Source organism: Chlorocebus sabaeus, chromosome 21 (assembly GCF_047675955.1).
Source record: "Chlorocebus sabaeus isolate Y175 chromosome 21, mChlSab1.0.hap1, whole genome shotgun sequence".
Classification (NCBI taxonomy): domain Eukaryota; kingdom Metazoa; phylum Chordata; class Mammalia; order Primates; family Cercopithecidae; genus Chlorocebus; species Chlorocebus sabaeus.
The window spans coordinates 112364943-112390830 of NC_132924.1; the positions used below are offsets into that span (position 1 = coordinate 112364943).

A 25888-nucleotide genomic window follows, 5' to 3' on the forward strand; every position below is an offset into this window, starting at 1 on the left:
GTTAATGTTAATTAATTTTATGTAGTGTAAAAGCTCAGTAAAATTTTTCTGTAAAGGGCCAAATAGTAAATATCTTAGGCTTTGCAGTCCCTATGGTCTCTGTCGCCACTACTCAACTGACCATTGTAGTGAAAAACAGCCGTAAGAAGTATTCAAACAAATGAGTATGACTGTAAATAAAACTTTACATACAAAAGCAAGCAGGGAACCAGATTTGGCCTGTGGGCTGTAGTTTGCCAAACCCTGGTCAAATTTGTTCCTTTTCACCTGTGTATTTCTACCATTCATGCCTTTTCCCTCAGAATAAAAGGTTTCCTTTCCCTGTCCTTTGCTGTCAGACCTGCGTTGTCTTTGAGGCCTCATTTTTCTTGCTAAGGCCATGACCTGTTGGAGATTTTCTCCATATTCTGTTGGCTCTCCAGGTCATGGGGCCCTACCCTTGCCCTGGTATCCCCCTTTCCTCTCCTCCTGGCCAGTTTTTGTAGGTAATTTAGTTGAGGATTAAATGCAGTAATCAACAGTTTTTCTGCAAGCATTTAAACAGCAGTGTGTAAAAATAGAAATTATTTTGAGCTGGTGTGGTGGCACACACCAGTAGTCCCACTACTTAGAAGGCTAAGGCAAGAGGGTCGCTTGAGCCCAGGAATTTGAGGCTGTGGTGCGCTATGATCGTATCTGTGCATAGCCACTGCACTCCAGCCTGGAAAACATAGCAAGACTCTCTCTTTTAAAAAGAAACAGCCGGGCGTGGTGGCTCACGCCTGTAATCCCAGCACTTTGGGAGGCCGAGGTGGGCGGATCATGAGGTCAGGAGTTTGAAACCAGCCTGACTAACATGGCGAAACCCCGTCTCTACTAAAAGTACAAAAATTAGCCGGGCGTGGTGGTGCGCACCTGTAATCCCAGCTACTCGGGAGGCTGAGATAGGAGAATTGCTTGAACCTGGGAGGCAGAGGTTGCAGTGAGCCGAGATCGCACCACTGTACTCCAGTCTACGCAACAGACTAAGACTCCGTCTCAAAAAAAAGAAAAGAAAGAGCATTGTCCCATTAGCAGACTTTCCTGTCACTTAAAGCTAGGTTAGAATGAGCACACAGACTCAGCTGAATGTTTTTCACTACAGATTAAAAGTTTGCTACATTTGTTTACACAATCAGGAATTATGAAATGCTGTGTCCTGGCTTGAAATTTTATTTCACTTACAAAAAAAGAATGAAGTTGACCTGTCTTCTAAAGGAATTGAAAGATGTAGTGGGTCCCTCTGAGGTAGGAATTGTGTCTTCTGGTTCCTTTATAACCCTCTTACAGCATTTGACACAATTGGCTGGGACGTAAATAATAAAAACTTATTGAAATGGTATTTATAGAACACTGAAAACCACAGTCATTTGAGAGAAGAGGATCATTTTTCTTGAGTTTTTATCTCCGTGATGTTTTATCAACCTCTATAATGCTATATGGCATGCAAGATATTAAAAGTTATATCTTTTCAGAGATGTCATCCACAAAAGATAAAAGTTAATTGTTCTTTTTGCTTTGTTTTTCTTACCTGGTTTTTTTAACATATGGACCCATACCAATTTAATATCTCTTTTTCTCAGATGGAGGCCAAAGTAAAGGGGACACTAAATTACCACGGAAATCTCAGTGACTGCCCAGCAAGCAAAGGAGACGAAATGTTTAGTTGACTGATGGAATCTACCTGATGGGAAAGTACTTATGTGGTCATAGGGCTGCTGTTTCTGTCGATGTTTACATTCTCTCGTCCCAAGCACTGTGGTGAGGAGGAAAAAGAAAACATTACTTGAGCAAAGCCAGGTGCAGGAGGAAGAAATGCTTTTGTGCAAAGTTAGTGACCTTTGGTCTCTTCTAAAGAATGACAAAGTTACCGTATTAATAGACTTGAAAGAGACTCAGTTGTCAAACCCACAGAAATACAAATTTGATTTTTCCCGGGGGAGGAAGAAGGAAGTCAAGAGAATTTGGGTAAACTCCATCCATCCTGGGGGTTGGATCTGAACACTTAATAGACATAATTGCTAATAAAAGGCATTAAAAACTGGAATTAGGCCAGTTTGTCAGGAATAATGATCATGTCTATTTGAGTGGACTGTGTAGCAAATTTGCCACAAAAAATAATAACAATAGTGATTCTATCTCCGATATACAGTAGCTGAAGAAATACCATACCCTCAAAAATCCTGAACAAACTTGAATCTTCTCCAGTGTGTAGCAACTCCCCTAAATCAGTGGACTAAAGATCCTTCAGGAAGTTATTTTAGCACAGTGATATATATTATTAAATCATCTAGATTTTTAAAAATCAGGAAGTTGAGCCTGTTGCTCTTAAGAGATGAAACCTAGATGTCCCCTTTTTGTAAAAGGGTCAATTTCATCTTCCATTCAGAAGCAGGTACTTAACTCTTTTCTTCAGGTGATTTGTGCATCTAGTATTGACTGGTTAATTCTTATTTCCATTCTTGATGTTAAAATGTGACTGTGTTCACATTTTTCTCTTGAGAAATGGGGATCTTTACAGGGTTATTGCTTTGCTGCTATTAGCCCTTGCAGCAACGTAAACTCTTAAGTTTCCCCAATTCATCTAACTTCACAACTTCTCCTTCTGTTCTTTTAGCTAGTGGTCCTTCAGGTGATTATTAGCTATTGGTATAAACAGGTAGAAGTGTACACTATGTTTCTTCATTGGTCATTCAAATGGCATGAATATAGTTTTCGAATTTTTAAGATGGTATTTTAAAGGGAGGAATCACATTAGGATCACAATCACAATGTATTTTTACTCCTTGTATCCAGTGTAGTGAAATTGTTTGGAGCATTTGAGATCTTAAAGCTTTACTAATATTTACTCAGTGTATTGATATGTGAGTAAATCTGCAGAAAATAAGACTCCTTAGTTATTATAGCTTCCTTATGCAAATAGCATATTCAACAAAGGATGTTAAGGGAAAAATTTATGGTTCTCCTTGGATGCATTTGATTTGACGTTTTTTGGTTTTTTGTTTTTTTTTGCTGTATTATTCTAGTTTTTTAAGCTTCTCTATATTTTCAAACTATATCAGAGAATGGTGTAAACTCTAAATGGTATAAGCCTGATCCATTTATAATGACACACTAACCTAAAAAAATCAATAGATGGTAGTGGCAACGTTTCTTGCATATATGTTTATTACACATTACCCTATACCATTAGATTACTCAATTAAGAGTATTAACCAGGCCCTTTTTTCTTTTATACGCAAAAGTCCCAGATATCCTACAGGACTGTGAATAAATAACCACAGATCTGTTTAGATCTGTATGCCTATATTTTGACTTCAAAGTCACATTGGCTTGCTTCCTAGCAAAAAAGTTAATAAATAACTGAAAACTTTAGTTCCAAGAACTTGTTACAGTAAAGGGAAAGGATTATTTCAAAGGAATCACTGATATGATTTCTTGACTCTTAAGAATTTAGTTTATCAATAAAACAAATATGGATATAGTATGAACCCCAGTAGATAATTTTGGAAGGATACTGGAAGGATGTCGCAGAGAAGTTTGACTTGAATTCAGTATGTTTGATGAAGATTTGCTTGGTTTCAGTTAGGGAAGCTTGCCCAATTTTTTTATTTTTTCAGATGTAGTGGACCTCTTGCTTTTATGAAAATTGAATAAAAAGGTCTTTGCTTAATACTAGGGGAAGTGATGAGATTTTCCTTTGGGAAGGTAACTTTTGTTTTGCTTCTCATACCACAAGAGAAGTTGAAGTGCATATTAATCTCTTTTCCGGAATACTTGTATATATGTGTGTATGTATATATGTGTGTATGTATACACACATATATACATACATATACACATATATATACATACACACATATATTCATACAAATGACTAGTTTGAGTCAAAAAATCATTTGAATTTCTTAAAACCATCAATTCTGAATCATGCCATGTGAAGATCCCTGGTGACTCTCATCATTAGAAAAGAACAGGATAATCAGTTCTTTTCCCTGTAACATTTTATACTAACGAGTAAAAATATCTGAAGGCCCTTGGCTCCAAGAATATAATATGGAGATTCTTCTGTGTTCTCTTTAGTCTTGATTCCTTGAGGACTGCTGTCAAATCCCTACTTTAAACCCCCATCTGCACTGACAACTTACATTCATTTCAGTCAGGACCCCTCTTTTATGTTGTATGAATCAGTCAAACATCCTTGTATTTCTGTATAGATAAAGCATGATCAGAGAGTTTCTACATGTAAATACTAATCTATTTCTTTTCTAGACCATAACATTGAAAAAGGTGCCCATACTTTATGGTCACCTGTCTTTACTGTTTTTATTACTAAAAACAAACATATAAATTGGTTATTTTTTAGCACAGAGACTTGTGACTCATACTGTATTTTTGCACTTAAAAATCAAATTATGTTATTTTTTAAAATGGTGAGTCATTGGAAAGGATATCTATAGAGCAACGTGTATTTCTGAAGAGCATTAGCAACATCCAAATGCAAAAATAATCAGCACACATGATTATATCCCACTCCTCGGGATTCTTGATTCAGGAAGATTAAGCTGTTTGTTTTCAACTGTTTTATATTTTAAATTGCCTTCACTGATATATAAGCTGTTACTGTACATACAAGTTAATCCTCAGTATTCACAAGCAATAACAGTCAGCAGAGTTGTCCTTGGAGATAGCTGTGCTGAGCCTCAGTTGGAGACTGGGAGCAAAGTGTCAAGCTCATTCAGAGCATCCAGAATAAATGCAAGCAATAATTTCCACTATAAGTCAATTATAATTCTTGTATGCTTTTGAGGTCGGAGGGTAAATGAAATCATGATTTTAAAACAGCCTGAAGGAAAAGGTTTTGGGAAAGGAAATGAGGCTAATCTGTAGTCATAAAATTCTAATACTTTGTGGGAATTAGAAGATGGTGATAGTGCATTCTTTCGTGCCCACCACCCCTCTGATGGATGTTGTTAGCCCAAATTACATTTTTCATATCATGGACATTGAATAGGGTTTATTGAATCACAAAGGTAAGGGGAAGAACCGGGCACATATGTGTTGGAATACTGTGGGTTTGACACCTGGTTGAAAACAACTTATTGGACATGATTTTTAACCCAGGATTTTTTTTTTCCCAAAGCAGATCTAAATTGTTTACTACCCAGGGTTGGAAAGGGCAGGCACCTCTAACATAGTCTTTCTCCTCTGGTTGCCCTCTCCCACACCCCTTTCCACCTATACTTGGTTCAAGACATTTTCTGAAACAAAAATTCTACTGTTATTCAAACTGCCATTGGTTATGAGAACTCTGTGTCCTTTGGGATCATCTCTTAGAACTCCAGTGATCTATCATATTTGCTGCTACATTTGTAAAATGAACTTTGCCTGTATTGGTTGACTTTAATCTAATTTACAGTTCTTTATTTCTAGGATGTTCTGTCCTCTAATTTGACTCATGTATAGAATTAGGATACTTTATTTTAGGAGTGTATCATAAAAGCACACTGGTCCCTATGTTGTTTTTATTATTTAGGTTTGGAATTTCTGTTTGCTTTTTTGTTTTTTGTTTTGTTTTTTTAAAGTTGGAAATAGAAGAATGAGAAAAATCTATAATCAGGCCAAACTTGAGAACTGTCCTGTGCTTCAGCACTGTAATTCTGCTGACCTAATGTTCTCAAAAGGGCACTTTTGCTTTCTGTTGTGCATGTATGATTGTTGTTTTTTGCTTTTGGGGGGGCTTTTGTGTTTGTAATAATGAAGCAGAAGAAAAGTGCAGTAGTAGATAAATGACTGATCACAAACATGTTATGCAATTTTATTTTATAAAATTTTAAGGGGAAAAGTTTAACTCTTTGTAAATCATTTCTTAGCTCTGGTAAAATGCTTATATTACTCCTCTAAAACATGCTCAATTCAGGCCTTTGTCTTTGTTAAGTGCCTTTTTTCTTTCTTTTTTCCCCTCTTTTGAAACTGTTGTCAGATTATCTTAAAGTACAGACTGATAAGTCAGGGGATTGAGGAGGAAGAATCTCACACTTGCCAACGTCATGTCATGCTGTAACCCTCTTCCTTTTCTTTCTATGTATATGGATATATATGTAAGATACATACATTACATATATATAAAACTAGGAGCTGCTGTACCATTGCATCCTTTCCAAACACTCCCCTTTCAGTGTTTGCAAAACTTCTGCCTTGTTTATTCCATTGCTTTTAGTTGATTAAAGTGGGTGGATTAGAAAAGTATCTTTTTGGCCTGGCGCGGTGGCTCACACCTGTAATCCCAGCTCTTTAGGGGGCCGAGGCGGGCGGATCATGATGTCAGGAGATGGAGACCATCCTGGCTACTACGGTGAAACCCCATCTTTACTAAAAATACAAAAAATTAGCCGGGCGTGGTGGCAGGCGCCTGTAGTCCCAGCTACTCGGGAGGCTGAGGCAGGAGAATGACGTGAACCCGGGAGGCGGAAGTTGCAGTGAACTGAGATCATGCCACTGCACTCCAGCCTGGGCGACAGAGCAAGACTCCGTCTCAAATAAAAAAAAAAAAAAAAGAAAGAAAAGAAAAGTATCTTTTCACAAGAGGCCATCTTTGCCCTTTGAATATCTGCTTGTAGAAGTTGACAATAACAACACACACACACACGTCAGTTACTACAAGTAAAATAAACTTAGTGAATCATTGACTATTCTTGGATGTAACCCACTTTTCTTTGCTCTTTAATCTTGGCATAAGTAATACAGGAGAAAGCATTGGAATAACAAGAGTACCTTGCAAGTCACATTGGTAAGGTGCGCTAGATTAAACATGCGAGAAGGCTAGTGTTAGAACCATGATATGGTATCTGAATAAGTTTAGAAGGAAGTTAGCAACTTGCAATGTTAAAAATGTATCATATTTTCTTCTGGAAAATGATTTTTGAAGAAATCATATAGCTGCATATCTATCTGTTAAAAGGTTAATAAACTCAGAAGTAGAAAGACTTCAGATGCTGAGGAAAACATTCATATAATCTATAGCATTCTTGAGAGATTTTCCATTTGCATTTTATTTGCTAGATAATTACATTTGGCTTAATCTGATTTTATTGTTATTTAGATTTCTCCGTTGAGCAAAATAACATAATTTTCAGTATCTGAGATTCATCGATTTCTTGTTGAAAACAAATAGACATGTTAAGGGAGACCAAGTTGAACCATCCCTCAAACCCAGTACTAATATACCTAGTAAGTGCCCCCTTTTCAATACATTCTAATTGGAAAGAAGAGACTAGTGGCTTAAAAGGAAAAAGCAGAAGCTCCTGGTAGTGTTACCTGATAGCAAAACTTGCCAGGCAGTTGGAATTCACAAGTGTTATTCTTGAGTGACTATGTCTAGGGGGAATATCGTTTAACCTTCGTGCCTCAGATTACCCATTAGACAATTGGGTATAATCATATTCACCTACCTCCCAGGGATATCAGAGACTTTACTATTTCAAAAATATTTTGAGTTTTTGTAAAATGTCCTATATAATTAAAAATAGTATTATCATCTTTCTGCAGAGGCTAGAAAATGTTTTCCTTATAATAAGTATAAAAAGCACCCTATGATTTTTAAATTAAAAAATCACTGGAATTTTAATTTAGATACGTATTTGTTATTTAAACATTATCTTTGAAGTGGGATAAAATGTTTAGTTTCAGGTTAACAAGGGAGAGAGATAACACTAAGTTTAAGTAGTTTTTGGTTTTTTTTTTTTTTTTAGCCTTTTACGGTGTTATTGTGATTTTTGTCAAGGTTATGGAGCTAAAGTTAGATAAAGTTATGATGCTTGGTTGTTGGAGTTGATAAATGATCCTGGAAGATTTAACTGCCTCACTTTCCCATCTTCTCAGTCTAATTTCCTTTTATTGCTTGTTTGGGGACGGAGAGCTAAGCTTTTTAACTTTCTAAGAATGAGTAGGATGTCTCCTCATTCTTGCAAATCAGAGATTGTGTACTAATTCCATTAACTGTAGGTGTATCCAGCTCTGCACTGAAGAGGTGAACACTACACACAGCCAGCTGGGTACTCTTGTAGCCATTGCACCTTTGTAATTCATGCTTCTTCAACCCGTGAAAGAGGTGGAGCCATCAGCTGCTCAGGTTGTAAGAAAATGGGAGACGGAAGGCAGGATTCACTTTCTAACTGGGTCGGGGTGGGGAAGGTCAGGGTAGAAGGAAACATGTTTCTCCCAGCTCCCAGGAAGAGATGAAGATCATTTTATCCTGCCTTCCATCCCTGCATATTAAGTAGTACTACTACATAGAATTTTCCCATTATCATTGAAAATAGTAACAACAGGAAAAAAAATGGATGCTGCAGTTTTAGTTGGGGTAAATGCTGAGCAATGATTGTTGGAGTGTATGTGTAAATTTAAATTGTAGCACATATTCAGGGTCAGGAAAGGAGAATGTGGGGGATGAGGAACCAATTTTATCAGGTTCAAGTGAGTCAGTAGAAAGCACCAGGTCCAAGCAGGCAAAGCATCTGGTTAATTTCCAGAATTGGGTAAGGTCCATTGAATCTCTAATGATAGGAGTGTGTGTGTGTGTGTGTGTGTGTGTGTGTGTGTGTGTGTGTGTGTCTTTTTGGGTTTTTGTTGCTTTTTCCAGATAAGGCCTTAGTTAGTAGCCTCTAAATATCAACTATGCAGACAAACATACTTCTTTTTTTTTTCACATTTCCCTGTCTTTTCCATTCTCAGATAACAAATGTTAAGACCCAAAGAAATAAGGCATAAGGGTTTTTGTTGAATGTGTGTGTGTTCCTCTAGGGAAAATTAACAGAAGCATAAAATAGAGATACTTTGTGTGTTCATCTATCCTAAAATGTGAACTCTGCATTCAAAGACTATCTACAGATCCTTTCACTGGTGCAAAGCTGTAGTTAGCATCATGGAATGTCTTTGGGTTGTTAATGATAAAATCATCCCAGTGTTCAATTCTGAGAGTTTTAGATTATATGACACAATGTTCAGGTTTATAGAGCTGAATGGGTGGTCAAACTCTAATTAAAAATAGCTTTGAATATTAATGTTGAATTCTTCTTTCTTGGTTTCCTGTAGTCTTCATTCTTTATTCAGAGCTCTTAATCATATTGCTACTCTAGAATTTGAGTTGTATATTAGGAGTCTGGGGAGGAAAGGTTAAATTGTCTTTTATATCCTCTTCTCACTCACTCTGGCAACCTATCCTGTGTGCCCATAGAACTGAAAAGTAAAGCCCTGTGCAGGCCTGCTTTAGAAGACTGTTTACATCCCAGCAGAGGACTCGGGTAGGGACTCTCTTAGGATTTTAATCAGACTGCCTTTGAATAATGTGATATTAAATTTTATTTTTCTCATAGACTCTCAAAGTACCACTTGCTTGAAAGGAGCTACTTGTGATCTTTAATTTCCTCATATTGTAATAGTTCTACTTCTCAGTCTTTCCTGTGTATCTCCATTTCATAGTGGGTTAGTACTTAAACTTCCGACACTTTTCCAAACTGTTAAGTCAGGAATGCGTTTCAGAATCGCAGTAGTATTATTAGGGTCTCTGTATCTAGGACTTACAGTCATCGGTGGTCATCACTGGGACTAGAGGGGTTTTTTGTTTTCGTCTTCTCCTTTGTATTAAAAAATAGATTTTGCTACTGTATAATGCGGCATTTCATGACTTCCTCTTGTTACTTTTTCAAGGTTATTCTAAAGAGATGGAGATCTTTATTAGGAGCTATTTCTCATAACAGTCTGCCTTGCTTATTTTCATACTCCCCCTGAAATAAGCCTACTTTTGCAAACAGGCCATATGAATCAAATTTTATGTTTGTTCCTCACAAAATTTTCTATACATTATTTGTTCCCACTTTGCTAATAATAATATAATGATTTTATTGTAAATCTGTGTTTTAAATATTTTATAATAGAACACTAATGGAAACCTAATAAATACAAGCAAGATGACTATTACCCAAGATAACATGGAAATACTTCTGTTTTTGAAGTTAACAACACCATCTGCCCTCAAAGCACATTTAGGTGTATCAACTAAGACCAGCCAGTTGACATGTTTTTCTGTGTGACAGCCTGCCCATCAATTGTCAGCTCTTAGCTATCTTGTGTTCGCTGTGCTTGCAGCCGTAAGCTTTCCTCCTTTTTTGCTTATCCCTGCTGTTTGTAGGGTTAGTGTGCCCTCTGTCAGAAAATTGGGTTTTCTTTACTGTACCTGCAAAATTACCAAGGGTTACCCCAATAGTGTCTAAAGGAATTAAAAAGAACTTATTCTCAGTTGACAGAAGTATTACTGTTTTACATAGTTAATTGGAAAGTTGGCCAACTTTGGTCACCTATTTTTGAGTCTTGGCTATGCCTTTGTAATTAATTACATATACCTTCTGAGACCTTCAGATAATCAATGGGCCCTTCCCCATTAGAGGTAGGTTCCCAACCTACAAATAATTTCCTGTGATCCATGGCAAGCCTCCAGAGAAAAGATTCAAGCTTTGCACTGCCCTTTTGTTGGTTGTCACTGAAAACTTACTTTATTTTAGAAAGTATCAAAAATACCAAATTGGTCTTTCAGAGAGTGTGTAAATCTGGGGCTTGCCCTTACATTTCATTTGTTAAACACCCTCAAACTTAAGAAAATAAATCTCTAGCTGGTGACAGTTTTGTGCCCCCCATAATATATTAATCCAAATCTACCAAGGTAACTAAGTGATGGGTGTTTTCTCTCTTTTCTTACAAGCAAGAAAGTTTATTTGCAGTTGTAAAAACGATTACAGAACTCCAGGCCTATTTGCTGTAACTGATTGGAAATAATGATTCTGATTTTTAGTCTGGGTGAGCACATACTTCTAACCCTTATGGTGTGAATTTTGATAAGGGAAAGACTTGTTTGGTAGCCCAAGGAAAAACAGGATGTGTTTATACAGTGAATGTTCACTCTGCAGAGGAACTTCCCTCCAGTTACATCTTCCTCATACATTAGCCACCTCCACACCTGACATAGGTGCCAACATGTTTCAAAACCAATCTTGAAGGAGCCTAAAGAGTTGATGGTCCTCTAGGTGAAAGGCACGAATTACTGTATCACATTTGCTTATATGGAGGTGTGTTTTTGCTAACTTGAAGGGATATACTGTATTTCAAATAAGTGTGTGACTTAATATTTTGGGATTTTTTTTTTCCTCCTTTAAAAACTGGACCTGAACACAAGCTTTGAGTTGATATTTGTAATAATCTCAGGACCTGAAAGATTGTAGCATTTAGTGTGTCTTAAAAATTATGTACTGTACCAGCCATGGATTTTTGTAAATATACCTGTCTCCCTTTTTTGTATTTTAGTAAAAAAAATAATAATAAATTTAAATAAAAGGGGGTGGTGATGACATGTGAATGGGTGTGGGTATGTGTGTGTGTGTGTGTTTGTATAAGGCTCTTTTGAGATGAACTGGTGCTTGTTTAATTTCCAGCTCAAATCGGAGCAGGAATATGGACAAACTGCTGCTACTGAACCCTGCACTGAGCCGAGGTATTTCCATTTGGTTAATTAAACGCTAGCTACCAGGAAATGACGCAGAAGTCACGTTCTTCTTCCCACTGCCATCTTGCCTTTGCATTCTCAGTTCTACGTGCCCTTTGAACTTTAATGGTAAAACATTTCAAACTTTGGGTGGTTTGCTTGTCTCTAGTTTTTAGAAAGCTCTTATCACTCCTTCCTGAGAAAAAAGAAGGACAGGTAAATTTTTTAACCAAAATCACACATTTCATAAAACCCTGATGAATTTTGGATATGTGAGAGGGCATAAACATTCCTAAATATGGACCTGTGAATTTAGTAAATTATTCCCATGAATATACTCCTTCAGTGCAGGGATTTTTGTGGGTTTTTTTGGTTTTTTTGTTTTTAATTTTTTTGCAACAGCCTTGCTCATATTCCAGGTGTAGCTAGCAAACCCCTGTTTTTGAAGCAAGAGCCTTATTTGATTCAGTGTAGGTGTTTCCTGTCTATCCTTTGTGACAGGGCCTTTTAATGAGTGTTTTTTCTTTTTGTATATGTTACGTGTTTGTTGTTGTATTAAATAAAGAGGAATGTACATACTACCCTCGTGTCTGTTGTGTTATTGAGTTACCTTGGGTTCTAACATCACACTGTCAGCTCTGGGGGAGTATCTCCTGCCCATATCACACTGTGCTAGGCTTACAGGGTACAAGAAGTAAAGGACACAGTCTCCTGCCTCCCAGTGTACTCAAAATTTGCAGTCACATGATAAGTTAAAAGATAATGGTTCAAAATTTGTCACAAAGCTGTGGTCTGTTGCCACCTGACATTTGAGTTCACAGTGGGGAAGAAATGGGACTGGAGTAATCTGGGGAGACTCAGTGCGATGGATGGCATTTGAGGTCGGCCTCCAAGAACTGGTGGAATTTGGCCAAATCAGGAAGGTAGATCATCTGCTGTGAGGGGCATGTTTGGACAAGTACAGGAAGGCAGAGTGTGGGAGTCCTTGATTGTGACTCACTCTAGGTTTTTTGGGTAATAGGGTATGTGTGTATTTGATGATGCTACTATGGTCAGGACTTGAAATGTAGATGTGGGAATCATGCAAAAATAATTCAACCTTAGAAATTCAGGTAAGAGGCTGGGTGCAGTGGCTCACGCCTGTAATCCCAGCACTTTGGGAGGCAGAGGCGGGCAGATCATGAGGTCAGGAGATTGAGACCATCCTTGCCAACATGATGCAACCCCGTCTCTACTGAAAATACAAAAATTAGCTGAGCGTGGTGGCATGTGCCTGTAATCCCAGCTACTTGGGAGGCTGAGACAGGAGAATCGCTTGAACCAGGGAGTCAGAGGTTGCAGTGAGCCGAGATCGCGCCACCGCACTCCAACCTGGTGACAGAGTGAGACTCCGTCTCAACAACAACAAAAAAAGAAATTCAGGTAAGGGGTGGGAGAAGGATGAAGAGAGAGAAAGCAACTTGCCAGAGAAAGTGGTTAATTCATTATTTTTAAGTGTATGTGTGATCTGCATAGAAAATATCAAAAAGGTTATTGCTGAAATGGGGTTGTAGGAAAAAAATATCAAAAAGGACATACACCCCAAAATATAGAGTGATGGTATGAGTGCTTTTTATTTTTTCCTTTTAAGTGTATTTTCAGTGTGTTGTCATGAAGATGAAAAGAACTAAGAAATTCAAAAGGCATCGACCTCATACATTAGGGGATGAGGGGGACTGTAAGTGCCTTTATCATTTAAGGACAGTTTTGCAAAAGTGTGTTCTTGTCAGCAGTACTCCTCAAGATGATTTTTGACAAAACCAGAAAACCCTGTGGTTATGTAATTGAACAGTACTTAACCATGTTTTCACCATCTTGTAAATGTAAACATAAAGGTGTCATTGTTAAACAAATTTTTTTTTAAAACTTGTATTTCTACCAAGAGTATTTGGCATGGGACACTTTTTTAATGTAATTCCAATTAACATTACATTTTAAAAAGTGGCCAAGGCGGGTGGATCACCTGAGGTCGGGAGTTCGAGATCAGCCTGACCAACATGGAGAAACCCCGTCTTCTACTAAAAATACAAAATTAGCCAGGCATGGTGGCGCACGCTTGTAATCCCAGCTATTCAGGAGGCTAAGACACAAGAATCGCTTGAACCCAGGAGGTGGAGGTTGCAGTAAGCCAAGATCGCGCCACTGCCCTCCATCCTGGGTGATTGTAAATACATGTGTGTGTACATACATGCATTAGAAAATACACAAAAGAACATACACCCCAAAATGTAGAGTGGTGGTATCAGTACTTTTTCTTATTTTTCCTTTTACTTAAATATATTTTCTATGAATGGATAACATGAGTATTGTTTTATGTAACAAATAGGTGACTTTTTGGTTGAAAAGAGGGAGAAAGAAATGGGAAGGGGCCTCTCCCTGTCTCATCACTGGAAGAAGGGGAAAGGAAGGAATATATTTCTTCCACTCAGACCTTAGTAGATCCTAACACTGGATTTGGCTTGGAGGGAAAATACAATAAACTACTTGATTGAAAATAAAGATGTGTTGGCCGGGTGCAGTGGCTCACACCTGTAATCCCAGCACTTTGGGAGGCAGAGGCGAGCGGATCACTTGAGGTCAGGAGATCGAGACTAGCCTGGCCAACATGGTGAAACCCCATCTCTACTAAAAATACAAAAATTAGCTCGGCATGGTGGTAGGCACCTGTAGTCCCAGCTACTCAGGAGGCTGAGGCAAGAGAATCACTTGAACCCAGGAAGCAGAGCTTGCAGTGAGCCGCGATCGCGCCACTGCACTCCAGCCTGGGCGACAGAGCGAGACTCCGTCTCAAAAAAAAAAAAAAGAAAAGAAATGTGTTTTGCTTTGGGAGACTGAGGTGGGAGGATCACTCGAGCCCAGGAGGTTAAGGTTGCAGTGATCTATCCTGAGCAACAGAGCAAGACCGTGTTTTTTTTTTTTTTTTTAAGTTTATATTTGGTAGGGAAAAAAAGTACAAAGTACATGGGGATATAATGCGTGCAAAGCAAATCTTCCTACCCACGGTCCCATCTTCCTTCCCCAGAGCAACCACCTATCAATTTCTCCAGTTAAAAGCAATGATATGTATCTGAGTTTGTAATATAAACTTAGCATACATAGCTGGGCACCGTGGTTACGCCTTTAATCCCAGCATTTTGGGAGGCCAAGGGAGGCAGATCACTTGAGGTCAGGAGTTTGAAACTAACCTGGCCAACATGGTGAAACCCCATCTCTACCAAAAATACAAAAAAATCAGCCGGGCATGGTGACGCGTGTCTGCAATCCCAGATACTCGGGAGGCTGAGGCAGGAGAATCGTTTGTGCTTGGGAGGCGGAGGTTGCGGTGAGCCAAGATCGTGCTACTGCACTCCAGCCTGGGCCACAGAGTGAGATTCCGTCTCAAAAATAAATACATACATAAACTTAGCATACATATACACTGTATCTAGCATTTTTAAGTTAATCTTGGAGGTTATTTCACAGTACATAGAGGTCTGTCTGGTTCTTTGAACAGCTTCATAGTATTCTATAGTTGTGATACCACTTATTGATGGGTGATTAGGTTACTATCAGAGGTAAACCACAGTATCCTTTATATATTTGCCATCTGTATATAATGCAAATGGACAGTCAAAAGTTTGCTTTGCCATGGACAATAAATGATCTAACTAGATTTGAGTCTGTCTGAAATCTGTACCACTGCTTCCTATACATACAAAGCTTTGAGAAATACTTGAGAAAATCAGTCTTTTGTTTAAGATTTTTGATAATTGGAAACAGGCAGAAGAGATGCCTTTCAATTTAGTAAGGGTCGGGTTAATCGTGAGATCATACACTTTTCAAAGGACAATGACAATCTCTTCTCAGGCAGGCATACTCTGACATGTCCTGAGTGTCCTTACTTCAGAAAACATCGGTCCTCCATACGTGCCTAGGCATTGTTTGGTTTTTCTCCTTCTGTATATTTGCCTCTTCTGTGTCTCTGTGTTTGTCCCTTCTTCATTTCCCCATCATCTTTTCTAGTGGGTGGCGTGGTGTGAAGAACAGGTTGACGGCAGACAGACGAGTTCACAGGACCCCATTGTGAAGCTGTGTCACTCTAGACAAGATGCTTTCCCTTTCAAGCCCATTTCCTCCTCTGCACAGGGATGGGACCCCAGACGGGTGTGTTGTTTGGGTTAGAGACAAAGTATGGAAAGCACCTAGCGCAGTGCCTAGCACATAATAAGAGCTTATAAATGGTGGCTACTATTATTCTGTCTCTTGTCTTTTTACTTCTTAAATGTATTCTTCCTCTTGGTCCCCTAATTTCCCAAAAGTATAGAAGTGAAGTTATAGTGTTGTTTAAAAATCTGGTGTATTTATTGCTTAAAGTACAGGCATAGATAGATAGCAGTTAAAATTGTTTCATCACAGGTATCAGAAACTCCTGGCTGAAAAAGTCAAGGGAATCTTCTGGTTCATCTGAGTAGTCTTACAGATACATGGTTTAGTTGAAGCGTCATGGAGTGACTCCATGTCACCAAGATCCAGCTCTGTCTGCTCTGCCATTCCGAGGACCTGGCTCCGCAGGGAGTCCATGAGAGCCTCAGTCTCTCTTTCTGTAGTCAAATGCGTGCTGTAGTTTCAAACTATATGTGAGTATGTGCTGTGGATAATTTCTACTTTGTACTCAAATGCAAAGAAATGCGTCAACCATATGCCTTGATTCATAGCACATTGTCATCATCAGTCAGCTCGAGAACTCATTCCCTCACTTCATTATCCATTAAGTTTCTCCTCTTCCTTAGTCCCCACTCTGCTCTGTCCCATAGTCTCCACCCTTACTTTTTTGATATGCGCCCCTTGTTTTGCAGGCATTCTTCAAAGTAAGTAGTATTGTGTTTATGTATACAATTCTAATTCATACCAATGGTACTGTGATAGCCGTGTTTCCTGTTTTCTACTTAGATGCATCCATGTTGCTGTGCGTCCATTCGGGGTGTTGCTTCTTACTGCCGCACAGATTCCCTAGTGTGCACGCACCACGTTATACACACCTGTTCCCCTCACAGTGGGTAACTAGGTTATGTTCAATTCCTTATTACCAAAAACAAGGTGATAGTTAGTCTTCCCTTCTGTCAGTTGGGTGCTGATCTTTGCTCATTGTGCAATTGCATTTTGGTGTCTTGTTGTGGATATTAATCTCTTACCAGTTTTAGATGTGTCAGTTACTTTTGTCTGTTACCTGTCTTTTAACTTTGTCTGTGACATACTTTATTGAACAGAAATCCTTACTTTTTGATTCATCTACTTTTTGTCTTATGTTTGTGTTTGGGACAGTTTACTTATGAAATATTTCCCTAGTCCTATACCACAAAGATATCCTCCAGAATTTTCTCCTATGAGCGTTATAGTTTTGCCTTCACATTTTCATTTACAATCCATCTGGCATCTACCTTTGTATATTGTGTAATGTAGGGATCCAACTTTATTATTCTATGTTTAGTGAAGCAGTTTTCCCAATGCCACCTAACAGATCAATACTTCTCCCATTAATTTGTGGTACCATTTTTATCATATACCCAGTTCTCATATATGGAAAGATCTATTTTTGAGCTTTGTTCTGTTCCATTGCTTTTTTTATTTCCACACCAGTATCTTACAGTTTTCTATTACCATAGACTTAACAATATGCCTTAATATCTAGTAAAGAGAGTCCCATCTTTGTTATTCTATGTTGGCCCAGCTAATTATGGATTTTTATTCTTCCATATAAATTTTAGAATAAACTTTTCCACTTCCATTTAAAATCCAGTTGAAATATTGATTAGGATTGAATTTGCATTGAATTCACCTTCTTTGAGGCCTGTAGAGTGGTTTAAGGAGAATAATAGAATCTTTAAGTTACAGATTGTTTTGTGTGTCTTCCAATAAAGCTTTTAAAACTTCTCTATGAAGGTCTTGTTCATACATTAATTTCTAGGTATTTTATAGCTGTTGCTTCCATGAATTGTATCTTATTCTTTGTTTTCTGATTTGTTGTCAGTACTAAGGAATGCTGTTGATCCTTTAAAGTTGATTTTATGTCCAGCAATTTTGCTAAACTGTTATTCTAATAACTCATCTGATTATTTTATTAGCTTTTCAATGGAAGTGATCATATAATGTACAAATAATGATGGTTTTATCTCTTTCAATTTCACATTTTACATCTTGTCTTAGAGCATTAGACTGATCCTTTAATACTATGCTAAACAGTAATGGGGAAAGTGGCATCTGTGTTCCGTATTTTAATGGGAACATTAAAATCTTGTTCCTTATTGATCTAAGTCTTCTCCATTAAGTATGGTGTTATTCTAGATTTTTGGTATATAGTTTTTATGAACTTAAAGTTCTATTCCTGATTTTCTGGGAAGGTTGATTATATGCATGAGTTGAATTAGATCAAGTGCTTTTCCCATAATACCTATATATGATCAACACTGACAGAATTTTTTTTTTCTTTTGAGACAGAGAGTTATGCTCTGTTGCCCAGGCTGGAGTGCAGTGGCGCGATCTCGGCTCATTGCAACCTCCGCCTCCCGGGTTCAAGCGATTCTCCTGCCTCAGCCTCCCAAGTAGCTGGGATTACAGGCGTGTGCCACCACGCCCAGCTAATTTTGTATTTTTAGTAGAGATGGGGTTTCACCATGTTGGTCAGGCTGGCCTTGAACTCCTGACCTCAGGTGATCCGCCTGCCTCAGCCTCCCAAATTCTGGGATTATAGGCGTGAGTCACCGCACCTGGCCCAGAAATTATTTTAGAAGTGTATTTGTGGCTGGGTGCAGTGGCTCATGCCTGTAATCCCAGCACTTTGGGAGGCTAAGGCTGGTGGATCACAAGGTCAGGAGTTCGAGACTAGCCTGGCCAATATGGTGAAAGCCTGTCTCTACTAAAAATACAAAAATTGGCTGGGCGTGGTGGTGGGCGCCTGTAGTCCCAGTTACTGGGAAGTCTGAGGCAGGAGAATCACTTGAACCCAGGAGGCAGAGGTTGAAGTGAGCCGAGATCACACCACTGCACTCCAGCCTGGACAACAGAGCGAGACTCTGTCTCAAAAAAATAAAAAAAATAAAAAGTGTATTTGTGGAATTATTTATTTATTTATTTAGACATAGTCTGTCACCGAGGCTGGAGTGCTATGGTATGATCTCAACTCACTGCAACCTCTGTCTCCCGGGTTCAAGCTAGTGTCCTGCCTCAGCCTCCCAAGTAGCTGGAATTATAGGCATGTGCCATCGCACCCAGCTAATTTTTGTATTTTTAGTAGGGACAAGGTTTCACCATGTTGGCCAGGATGGTCTCAAACTCCTGACTTCAAGGGATCTGCCCATCTTGATCTCCCAAAGTGCTGGGATTACAGACGTGAGCCACCATGCCTGGCCAGTTTTTAATTGTTTGTAAGCTCCTGTGTGTTTGTTTCTGTTTTCATGCTGTGCTTTGTTTAGATGCATCATCTTACTCTTAGTCAGTCTTGCCATTCTTCCTTCTCAATAACTTTTCAAAGAACCATGAATGTTTTTGGATGCATATATGTTCATTATGGTTGTATCTTTTTGATATAATATCTTTTTAAAAATATGGAACGCTTCAGGAATTTGTGTATCATCTTTGTGCAGGGGCAGTGCTAATCTTTGTATCATTCCAGTTTTAGTATATGTGCTGCTGAAGCGAGCACTGATACAATGTTCTTTTACCAATATGATGTCCCTCATTTTTCTTTGTGACTTTTTCCCTGTCTGGTATTAAATTTAATATCCAGATATCTATACCCCAAATAATATCTCGTTGTATGAATATGTCACAGTTTACCCATTCATCAGTTGACAGACACTTGGACTGTTTCCACTTTTTAGCTATTATGAATAATGCCCCTATTAACACTTGTGCACAAGTTTTTATGTGGATATATGTTTTCAGTCCTCTTAGGTATAGACCTAGGAGTGGAATTGCTGGGTTTCATGGTAACTATGTTTCATTTGAGGAATTACCAAGCTCTTTTCCACAGTAACCAAACCATTTTACATTCCCACCAGCAATGTATAAGAGTTCCAGTTCTGGCCGGGCACAGTGGCTCAGGCCAGGCGCGGTGGCTCACACCTGTAATCCCAGCACTTTGTGAGGTCAGGAGTTCGAGACCAGCTTGGCCAACATGGTGAAACCCCATCTCTACTAAAAACACAAAAATTAGCCAGGCGTGGTGGCAGGTGCCTGTAATCCCAGCTACTGGGGAGGCTGAGGCAGGAGAATTGGTTGAACCTGGGAAGCAGAGGTTGCAGTGAGCTATCGCGCCATTGCATTCCAGCCTGGGGGACAAGAGCGAGAGACTTAATCTAAAAAAAAAAAAAAAAAAAAAGAGTTCCAGTTCCTCTACATTCTCATCAGCATTTGTCATTTTTCATTTTTTAAATTATGGCTGTCATCTCCCAGTGGGTATAAGTGGTATCTTGTTATTCTTTTGTTTTGAATTTTCATAATGACTAATGGTGTTGAACATCTTTTCATGTGCTTAGTAAGTTCTTAGTATATTAAGTATAATATACTTATATGAAGTATAAAAGTACTTATTCCAGGAGAGTTTTCAGAGAGGTTTCTGTGCTGGTTGTAAACTTGTTAAAACCTTGTATGTCTGAAAGTATCATCTTTGCTTCTTCACATTTAAATAATAGTTTAATGGGATGTAATTTTCTAGGTTCTTTTCCTTCATCACTTAGAAATATAATTTTATGGCCATATACGGTGGCTCATGCCTATAATCCCACACTTTGGGAGGCTGAGGCAAGCAGATCAGCCTGGCCAACATGGTGAAAACCCATCTCTACTATAAATACAAAACTTAGCTGGGCATGGTGGCAGGGGTCTGTAATCCCAGTTGCTCGGGAGGCTGAGTCTAGAGAATCACTTGAACCCAGGAAGCAAAGGCTGCAATGAGCAGAGATCGCGCCACTGCACTCCAGCCTGAATGGCAAGAGTGCAACTCTGTCTCAAAAAAATAAAATTATATACATATAATTATAAAAATATAAATTTAAAAAAATGTGTGTGTATATATATATAGTTTCATTGCTTTTTTGTCTCTAATTTTTCTGTTAGGAAGACTAATGCCAATCCAATTTTTATTCTTTTGTGAACTATATTCCTTCTTTCTATAAGCTTTTAGAATTTTGTTTTCTTTTTTTTTTTGGTCTTCGATGTTCCTAAATTTCTTTTTTTTTTTTGAGATGGAGTCTTACTCTGTCACCCAGGCTGGAGTGCAATGGTGTGGTCTTGGCTCACTGCAACCTCTGCCTCCTGGGTTCAAGCAGTTCTCCCACCTCGACCTCCCGAGTAGCTAGGACTAGAGGCCAGTGTTCCTAAATTTCATTACAGTATGTCAAAGTTTAGATTTTTCCTTCTCTATTCTGTTTGATGTTCCACAAGACCTTTGCATTGCGATCTTTTTATCATTAATCTTTATTATTATTATTTGAGATCGGGTCTTGCTCTGCCATCCAAGCTGGAGTGCACGGCTCACTGCAGCCTCCACCTCCCAGGCTCAACTGATCCTCCCACCTCAGCCTCCCAAGTAGTTGGAACTATATCGTGCACACCACCACACCCAGCTAATTTTTAATCTTTTTTAGAGACAGGGTCTCACTACATTGCCCAGTCTGGTCTCAAAATTAATCTTTAAAACTTCACACTTAAGCTTTTTTTTCTTCTTCTTTTTTTTTTTTTTTTTGACTCCCAACATGAAATACACACACTTAAAATTTTTTAATACATTCTCTTTCTTACATCCATTTTCTCTTTTTCTGGAACTTGTATTAGGCAGATATTGACACTAATATTTTCCATATCTCTTAAACGTTCTTTGGTATTTTCCATCTCCTTATTACTTTTCGGTACCTTCTAGAAAAATTTCTTCAGCTGATTTATTATTCATTTTTCAGCTATTCTTGTTTTTTTGTTTTTTTGTTTTTTTTTTGAGACACAGTCTCGCTCTGTTAGCCAGGCTGGAGTGCAGTGGCACAATCTTGGCTCACTGCAACCTCCACCTCCTGCGTTCAAGTGATTCTCCTGCCTCAGCCTCCCAAGTAGCCGGGATCACAAGTGCCTGCCACCACACCCAGCTAATTTTTGCATTTTTAGTAGAGATGGGGTCTCACCATGTTGGCCAGGCTAGTCTCAAACTCCTGACCTCGGGTGAGCCACCCACCTCGGCCTCCCAAAGTGCTGGGATTACAGCGCATGCAGCCCAACTATTATTGTTTTTATCCACTCTACTGAGTTTGTTACCAACTTCATATCAGTGTTTCCACTGGATTCTGTGCCACTGCTTGTTCCTCGTTACCATCCTCTTATCTCTCTGAGGATCTTTGTTGTGCTTATTTTAGAGTCCTGATTTGTGTAGGAGTTTGTCTCCTTTGATGTGATTGTACTCTTAAAATATCTGGTGATTTTAACCTCCGAGCTTGTTTTTCCCTGAGCTTATCAGCTTCCTTAGCTGGTGACATACAGTCAGGGGCATGGGCAAGGTCCAGCCCCCAGCCTGTGCTTTAGCAAGTGGGCTGGGAGCACCAGCAGCCTTTCCTAGAGCAAACTTCCAGGCACCTGAGTCAGACCTGAACTTAGACTGTGGGTCTGATTGTGCAGTTTACTGTTTTCTACCAACTTGCTCATGGTGGCTTATTTCTCTGTGTGTTTAGTGATTTTTGTATGATATATCCCTGCACTTCAGAACTTTATGGACATTCCTTGAGGCCTGGATATTTTGTTTGTTTGTGTTTTTAAGACAGTGTTTCATTGTATGCCCAGGCCGGAATGCAGTGACATGATCATTTCTTACTGCAGCCCTGACCTCCTTGGCTCAAGTGATCCTCCCACCTCAGCCTCCCAAATAGTTGGGCCTGCAGGTGCGTGCCACCACACCCAACTAATTGTTTTAAAATTTGAGGCCTGGATTTAAACAAGAAGGATTTCTTCTTTAGAAAGGACTTGCTTTAGAGTCCTCTCCTTTACAGAGGACTTGCTTTGCTTCTTCCAGGTTCCTAGGGACATTACTGACCCTTTCAAATTAATTTTCAGCTTAGGATCTCTGGGCCGCGAAGTTAGGATGGATTTCAGCCACAAGTTCATGCAAGTGGTAAGAGCTGGTGGTTAAGGACTCCAGTGGGCGGTTCTCCGGCTGGTGGTTAAGGACTCCTGTGGGGGGTTTCTACCCTGCCACCCACCCAACACTGCAGTCAAGACAGAAAAGCTTCTTCTCAGCAAGGTCAGGGATGCTTTTTTCATTCTCAGCAATTTCCTGTCTTTGAGGCCCCAGCATTAGGCAAGAGTGCAAGAATCTTTTTTTTTTTTTTTTTTTTGAGACGGAGTCTCGCTCTGTCTCCCAGGCTGGGGTGCAGTGGCCCGATCTCAGCTCACTGCAAGCTCCGCCTCCCGGGTTTACGCCATTCTCCTGCCTCAGCCTCCGGAGTAGCTGGGACTACAGGCACCTGCCACCTTGCCCGGCTAGTTTTTTGTATTTTTTAGTAGAGACGGGGTTTCACCGTGTTAGCCAGGATGGTCTCGATCTCCTGACCTAGTGATCCGCCCGTCTTGGCCTCCCAAAGTGCTGGGATTACAGGCTTGAGCCACCGCGCCCGGCCCCTTTTTTTTTTTTTTTTTTTGAGATGGAATGTTGCTCTGTTGCCCAGGCTGGAGTTCAGAGGTGCAATCTCAGCTCACTGAAACCTCTTGCCTCCCGGGCTCAAGCAGTTCTCCTGCCTCAGTCTCCCGAGTAGCTGGGATTACAGGTGGGCACCACCACGCCTGGCTAATTTTTGTATTTTTAGTAGAGACGGGGTTTCGCCATGTTGGCCAGGCTGATTTCGAACTCCTGACCTCCAGCAATCTGCCATCCTTGGCTTCCCGAAGTGCTGGGATTACAGACATGAGCTGGGATTACAGGCATGAGCCTTGATCTGCTGTCCCACCATGCCTTTCTGGGGCCTTCTTTCCTTTTGGTTGCCTGAGGCAAATTAAAAATCCAGACTCTAAAGCCAGTTGCGCAGATGCCCACCTGTAGTCCCAGCTACCTTGGAGGCTGAGGCAAGAGGATTGCTTGAGCCTAGGAGTTCAAGTCCAGCCTGGGCAACATAGCAGACACTCCATCTCTAAAAAATAAAAAAATGATAAGAAATTCCAGCCTCTAGGCCACCAGGGATTACCATAGGCCCTCAAGGCAAACGCCGCTGTTCCTTTCTCCTTCCAGGTCCTCCTCCTCTGACCTCCAGTTATTCTGGTCTTCTTTACTTCCCTGTTAGCTCAGTCATGCTTTAAAGTATTTTTTTATGTATTTATTAAAATTTCACCCAACACTCAAAGTAGTCTCTATTGACAGAGATTTCTCTGCACATCTAATTATCCATAATTTCAAAAACAAAAATTCTGACCAGGCGTGATGGCTCATGCCTATAATCCCAGCAGTTTGGGAGGCCGAGGCGGGCAGATCACCTGAGGTCAGGAGTTTGAGACCAACCTAGCCAACATGGTGAAACCCCGTCTCTACTAAAAATACAAACATTAGCCGGGCATGGTGGCGAGTGCCTGTAATCCCAGCTACTCAGGAGGCTGAGGCAGGAGAATCGCTTGAACCGGGAGGCGGAGGTTGCAGTGAGGCGAGATGACAATACTGCACTCCAGCCTGGGCGACAGAGACTGTCTCAAAAACAAAACAAAATTTCACCCAACACTTTAAGGTAGCCTATATTGACAGAGATTTATCTGCACATCTAATTGTCCATAATGTCAAAAACAAAAATTCTGGCAAAGTGCTGGGATTTTAGTCACAGTGGCTCATGCCTATAATCCCAACACTTAGGGAGGCCGAAGTGGGCAGATCACTTGAGGTCAGATGTTAGAGACCAGCCTGGCCAACATGGTGAAACCCCATCTCTACTAAAAATACAAAAATTAGCCAGATGTGTTAGTGGGCACCTGTAATCCGAGCTACTCAGGAGGCTGAGGCAGGAGGATCACTTGAAGCCGGGAGGCAGAGGTTGCAGTGAGCCAAGATCATGCCACTGCACTCCAGCTTGGGCGACAGGGTGAGACTCCATCTCAAAAAGAAGAAGAAAAAAGAAAAACATCCTCTATATATTTTGTATAAAAAGTCATATTAACATAAGGATGTAATATATAAATATGTAATAATTCTGTATTAGCTATGCCTTCACACAACCCGCTTCCTAAGTCAGGCTGTCATGAGACACCTGCGGCACATCAGGTATCCTGGCGTGAGGAAGGGGTTACTTTTTATAATCATAATTTCTTTTACTAAAATGGGACTCTTTCTGTGTCAGTTTCACCAGTCACCCCAAAGTCTGAGAACAAAACAGTAGGTGCCAAGTACTTCCACATTCTAAAGGCAGGAGGAGCTAAATCACCTTCGCAGCTCATGCTGAGATTGTAAAACCATTCGCTCCACATTGGGAAGGATTAGCTTGGCATCCACATCCCGGCCTTGGCAGAATGTGAGAGGCTTGCTTTGGAGCAGTTGTCTGTGTGCTGGACATGGCCCTTCTCCCTAGGCAGGAGGGGGTGGGTGCCTCATCTTCATCTCATGCTAAATAATGGAGCACTTCAAGAGGACCTTTTGGAAAGTGTGACATGTCTTCTGGAGTTTGAGGGACACGTAGACTGGGATTTGACTCCCTGTCGGTGGCTAGCCCCTGGAGATGGCCGCCTTTGGCGTGGTTTGCACTCTCAGAGTTCCTGCAGCCTGCCTGCCATGGTTTTCTAGAAAGGGAGGCGGCCTTGTTCCAGGCAAAGGGAACACCAGAGGGATGGGGTAACCTCAGTGGAGGGGAGGACTTCTGGAGCCTAAGGGGCTGGGCAGGTATCCTAGTGTCCAGCTGGAGAAGGTGTAGCCTCCGGGGGACAGCAGGTGGCCTGGGGTGGAGACTCTGCAGAACCCATGAGAAGACACCTAGGAGAAAAGAAGCACCATTTGGAATCTGTCACTCCCTGACTCAACTCATGGAGTGAAACCTGACCTTCCTTCGCCTGCTTCCCGAGGACAGCAGCAGGCCAGGGACAGCAGCCAGCGAGGCCGGAGGAGGCAGTATGAGAAAGAGGAATGACACTGACCGTGACCCCACACACTCCAGGCTGGAGAAGGAGAGAGGCTTTCAAGTCAATGACAGTTGAAGTTTTGAGATGACACTGGATAAGACTGACTAATACCTAGAAAAAGAGACTTTTCTTTTTTTCTTTTTTTTTTCTTTTTTTGTTTTTGAGACAGAATCTTGTGTCACCCAGGCTGGAGTGCAGGGG

The 25888-nt window shown here is 40.1% G+C and overlaps 1 protein-coding gene and 1 non-coding gene across 9 annotated transcripts in view; one reads left to right on the forward strand and one right to left on the reverse strand.

Moving 5' to 3' along the window:
* Positions 1–25888, forward strand: part of UBN2 (ubinuclein 2) — a 99768-nt gene that overhangs the window by 65904 nt on the left and 7976 nt on the right. For 4 of the 8 annotated variants that reach the window (XM_007983112.3, XM_007983114.3, XM_007983115.3 and 1 more), the window contains one exon: positions 1602–12132. The exons of 1 other annotated variant lie outside the window; for it this stretch is intronic. In XM_007983112.3, coding sequence (XP_007981303.1) covers positions 1602–1651 — 50 coding nt within the window. In that variant the 3' untranslated portion in view covers positions 1652–12132. Of the gene's footprint in view, positions 1–1601; positions 12133–25888 lie in introns of those variants that run through there. 3 more of the 8 variants (XR_005238155.2, XR_012090438.1, XM_007983117.3) reach the window with 3 other exon arrangements.
* Positions 19165–19268, reverse strand: LOC119621624 (U6 spliceosomal RNA). The gene has a single exon (XR_005238172.2). It is a non-coding gene; the product is annotated as a U6 spliceosomal RNA (small nuclear RNA).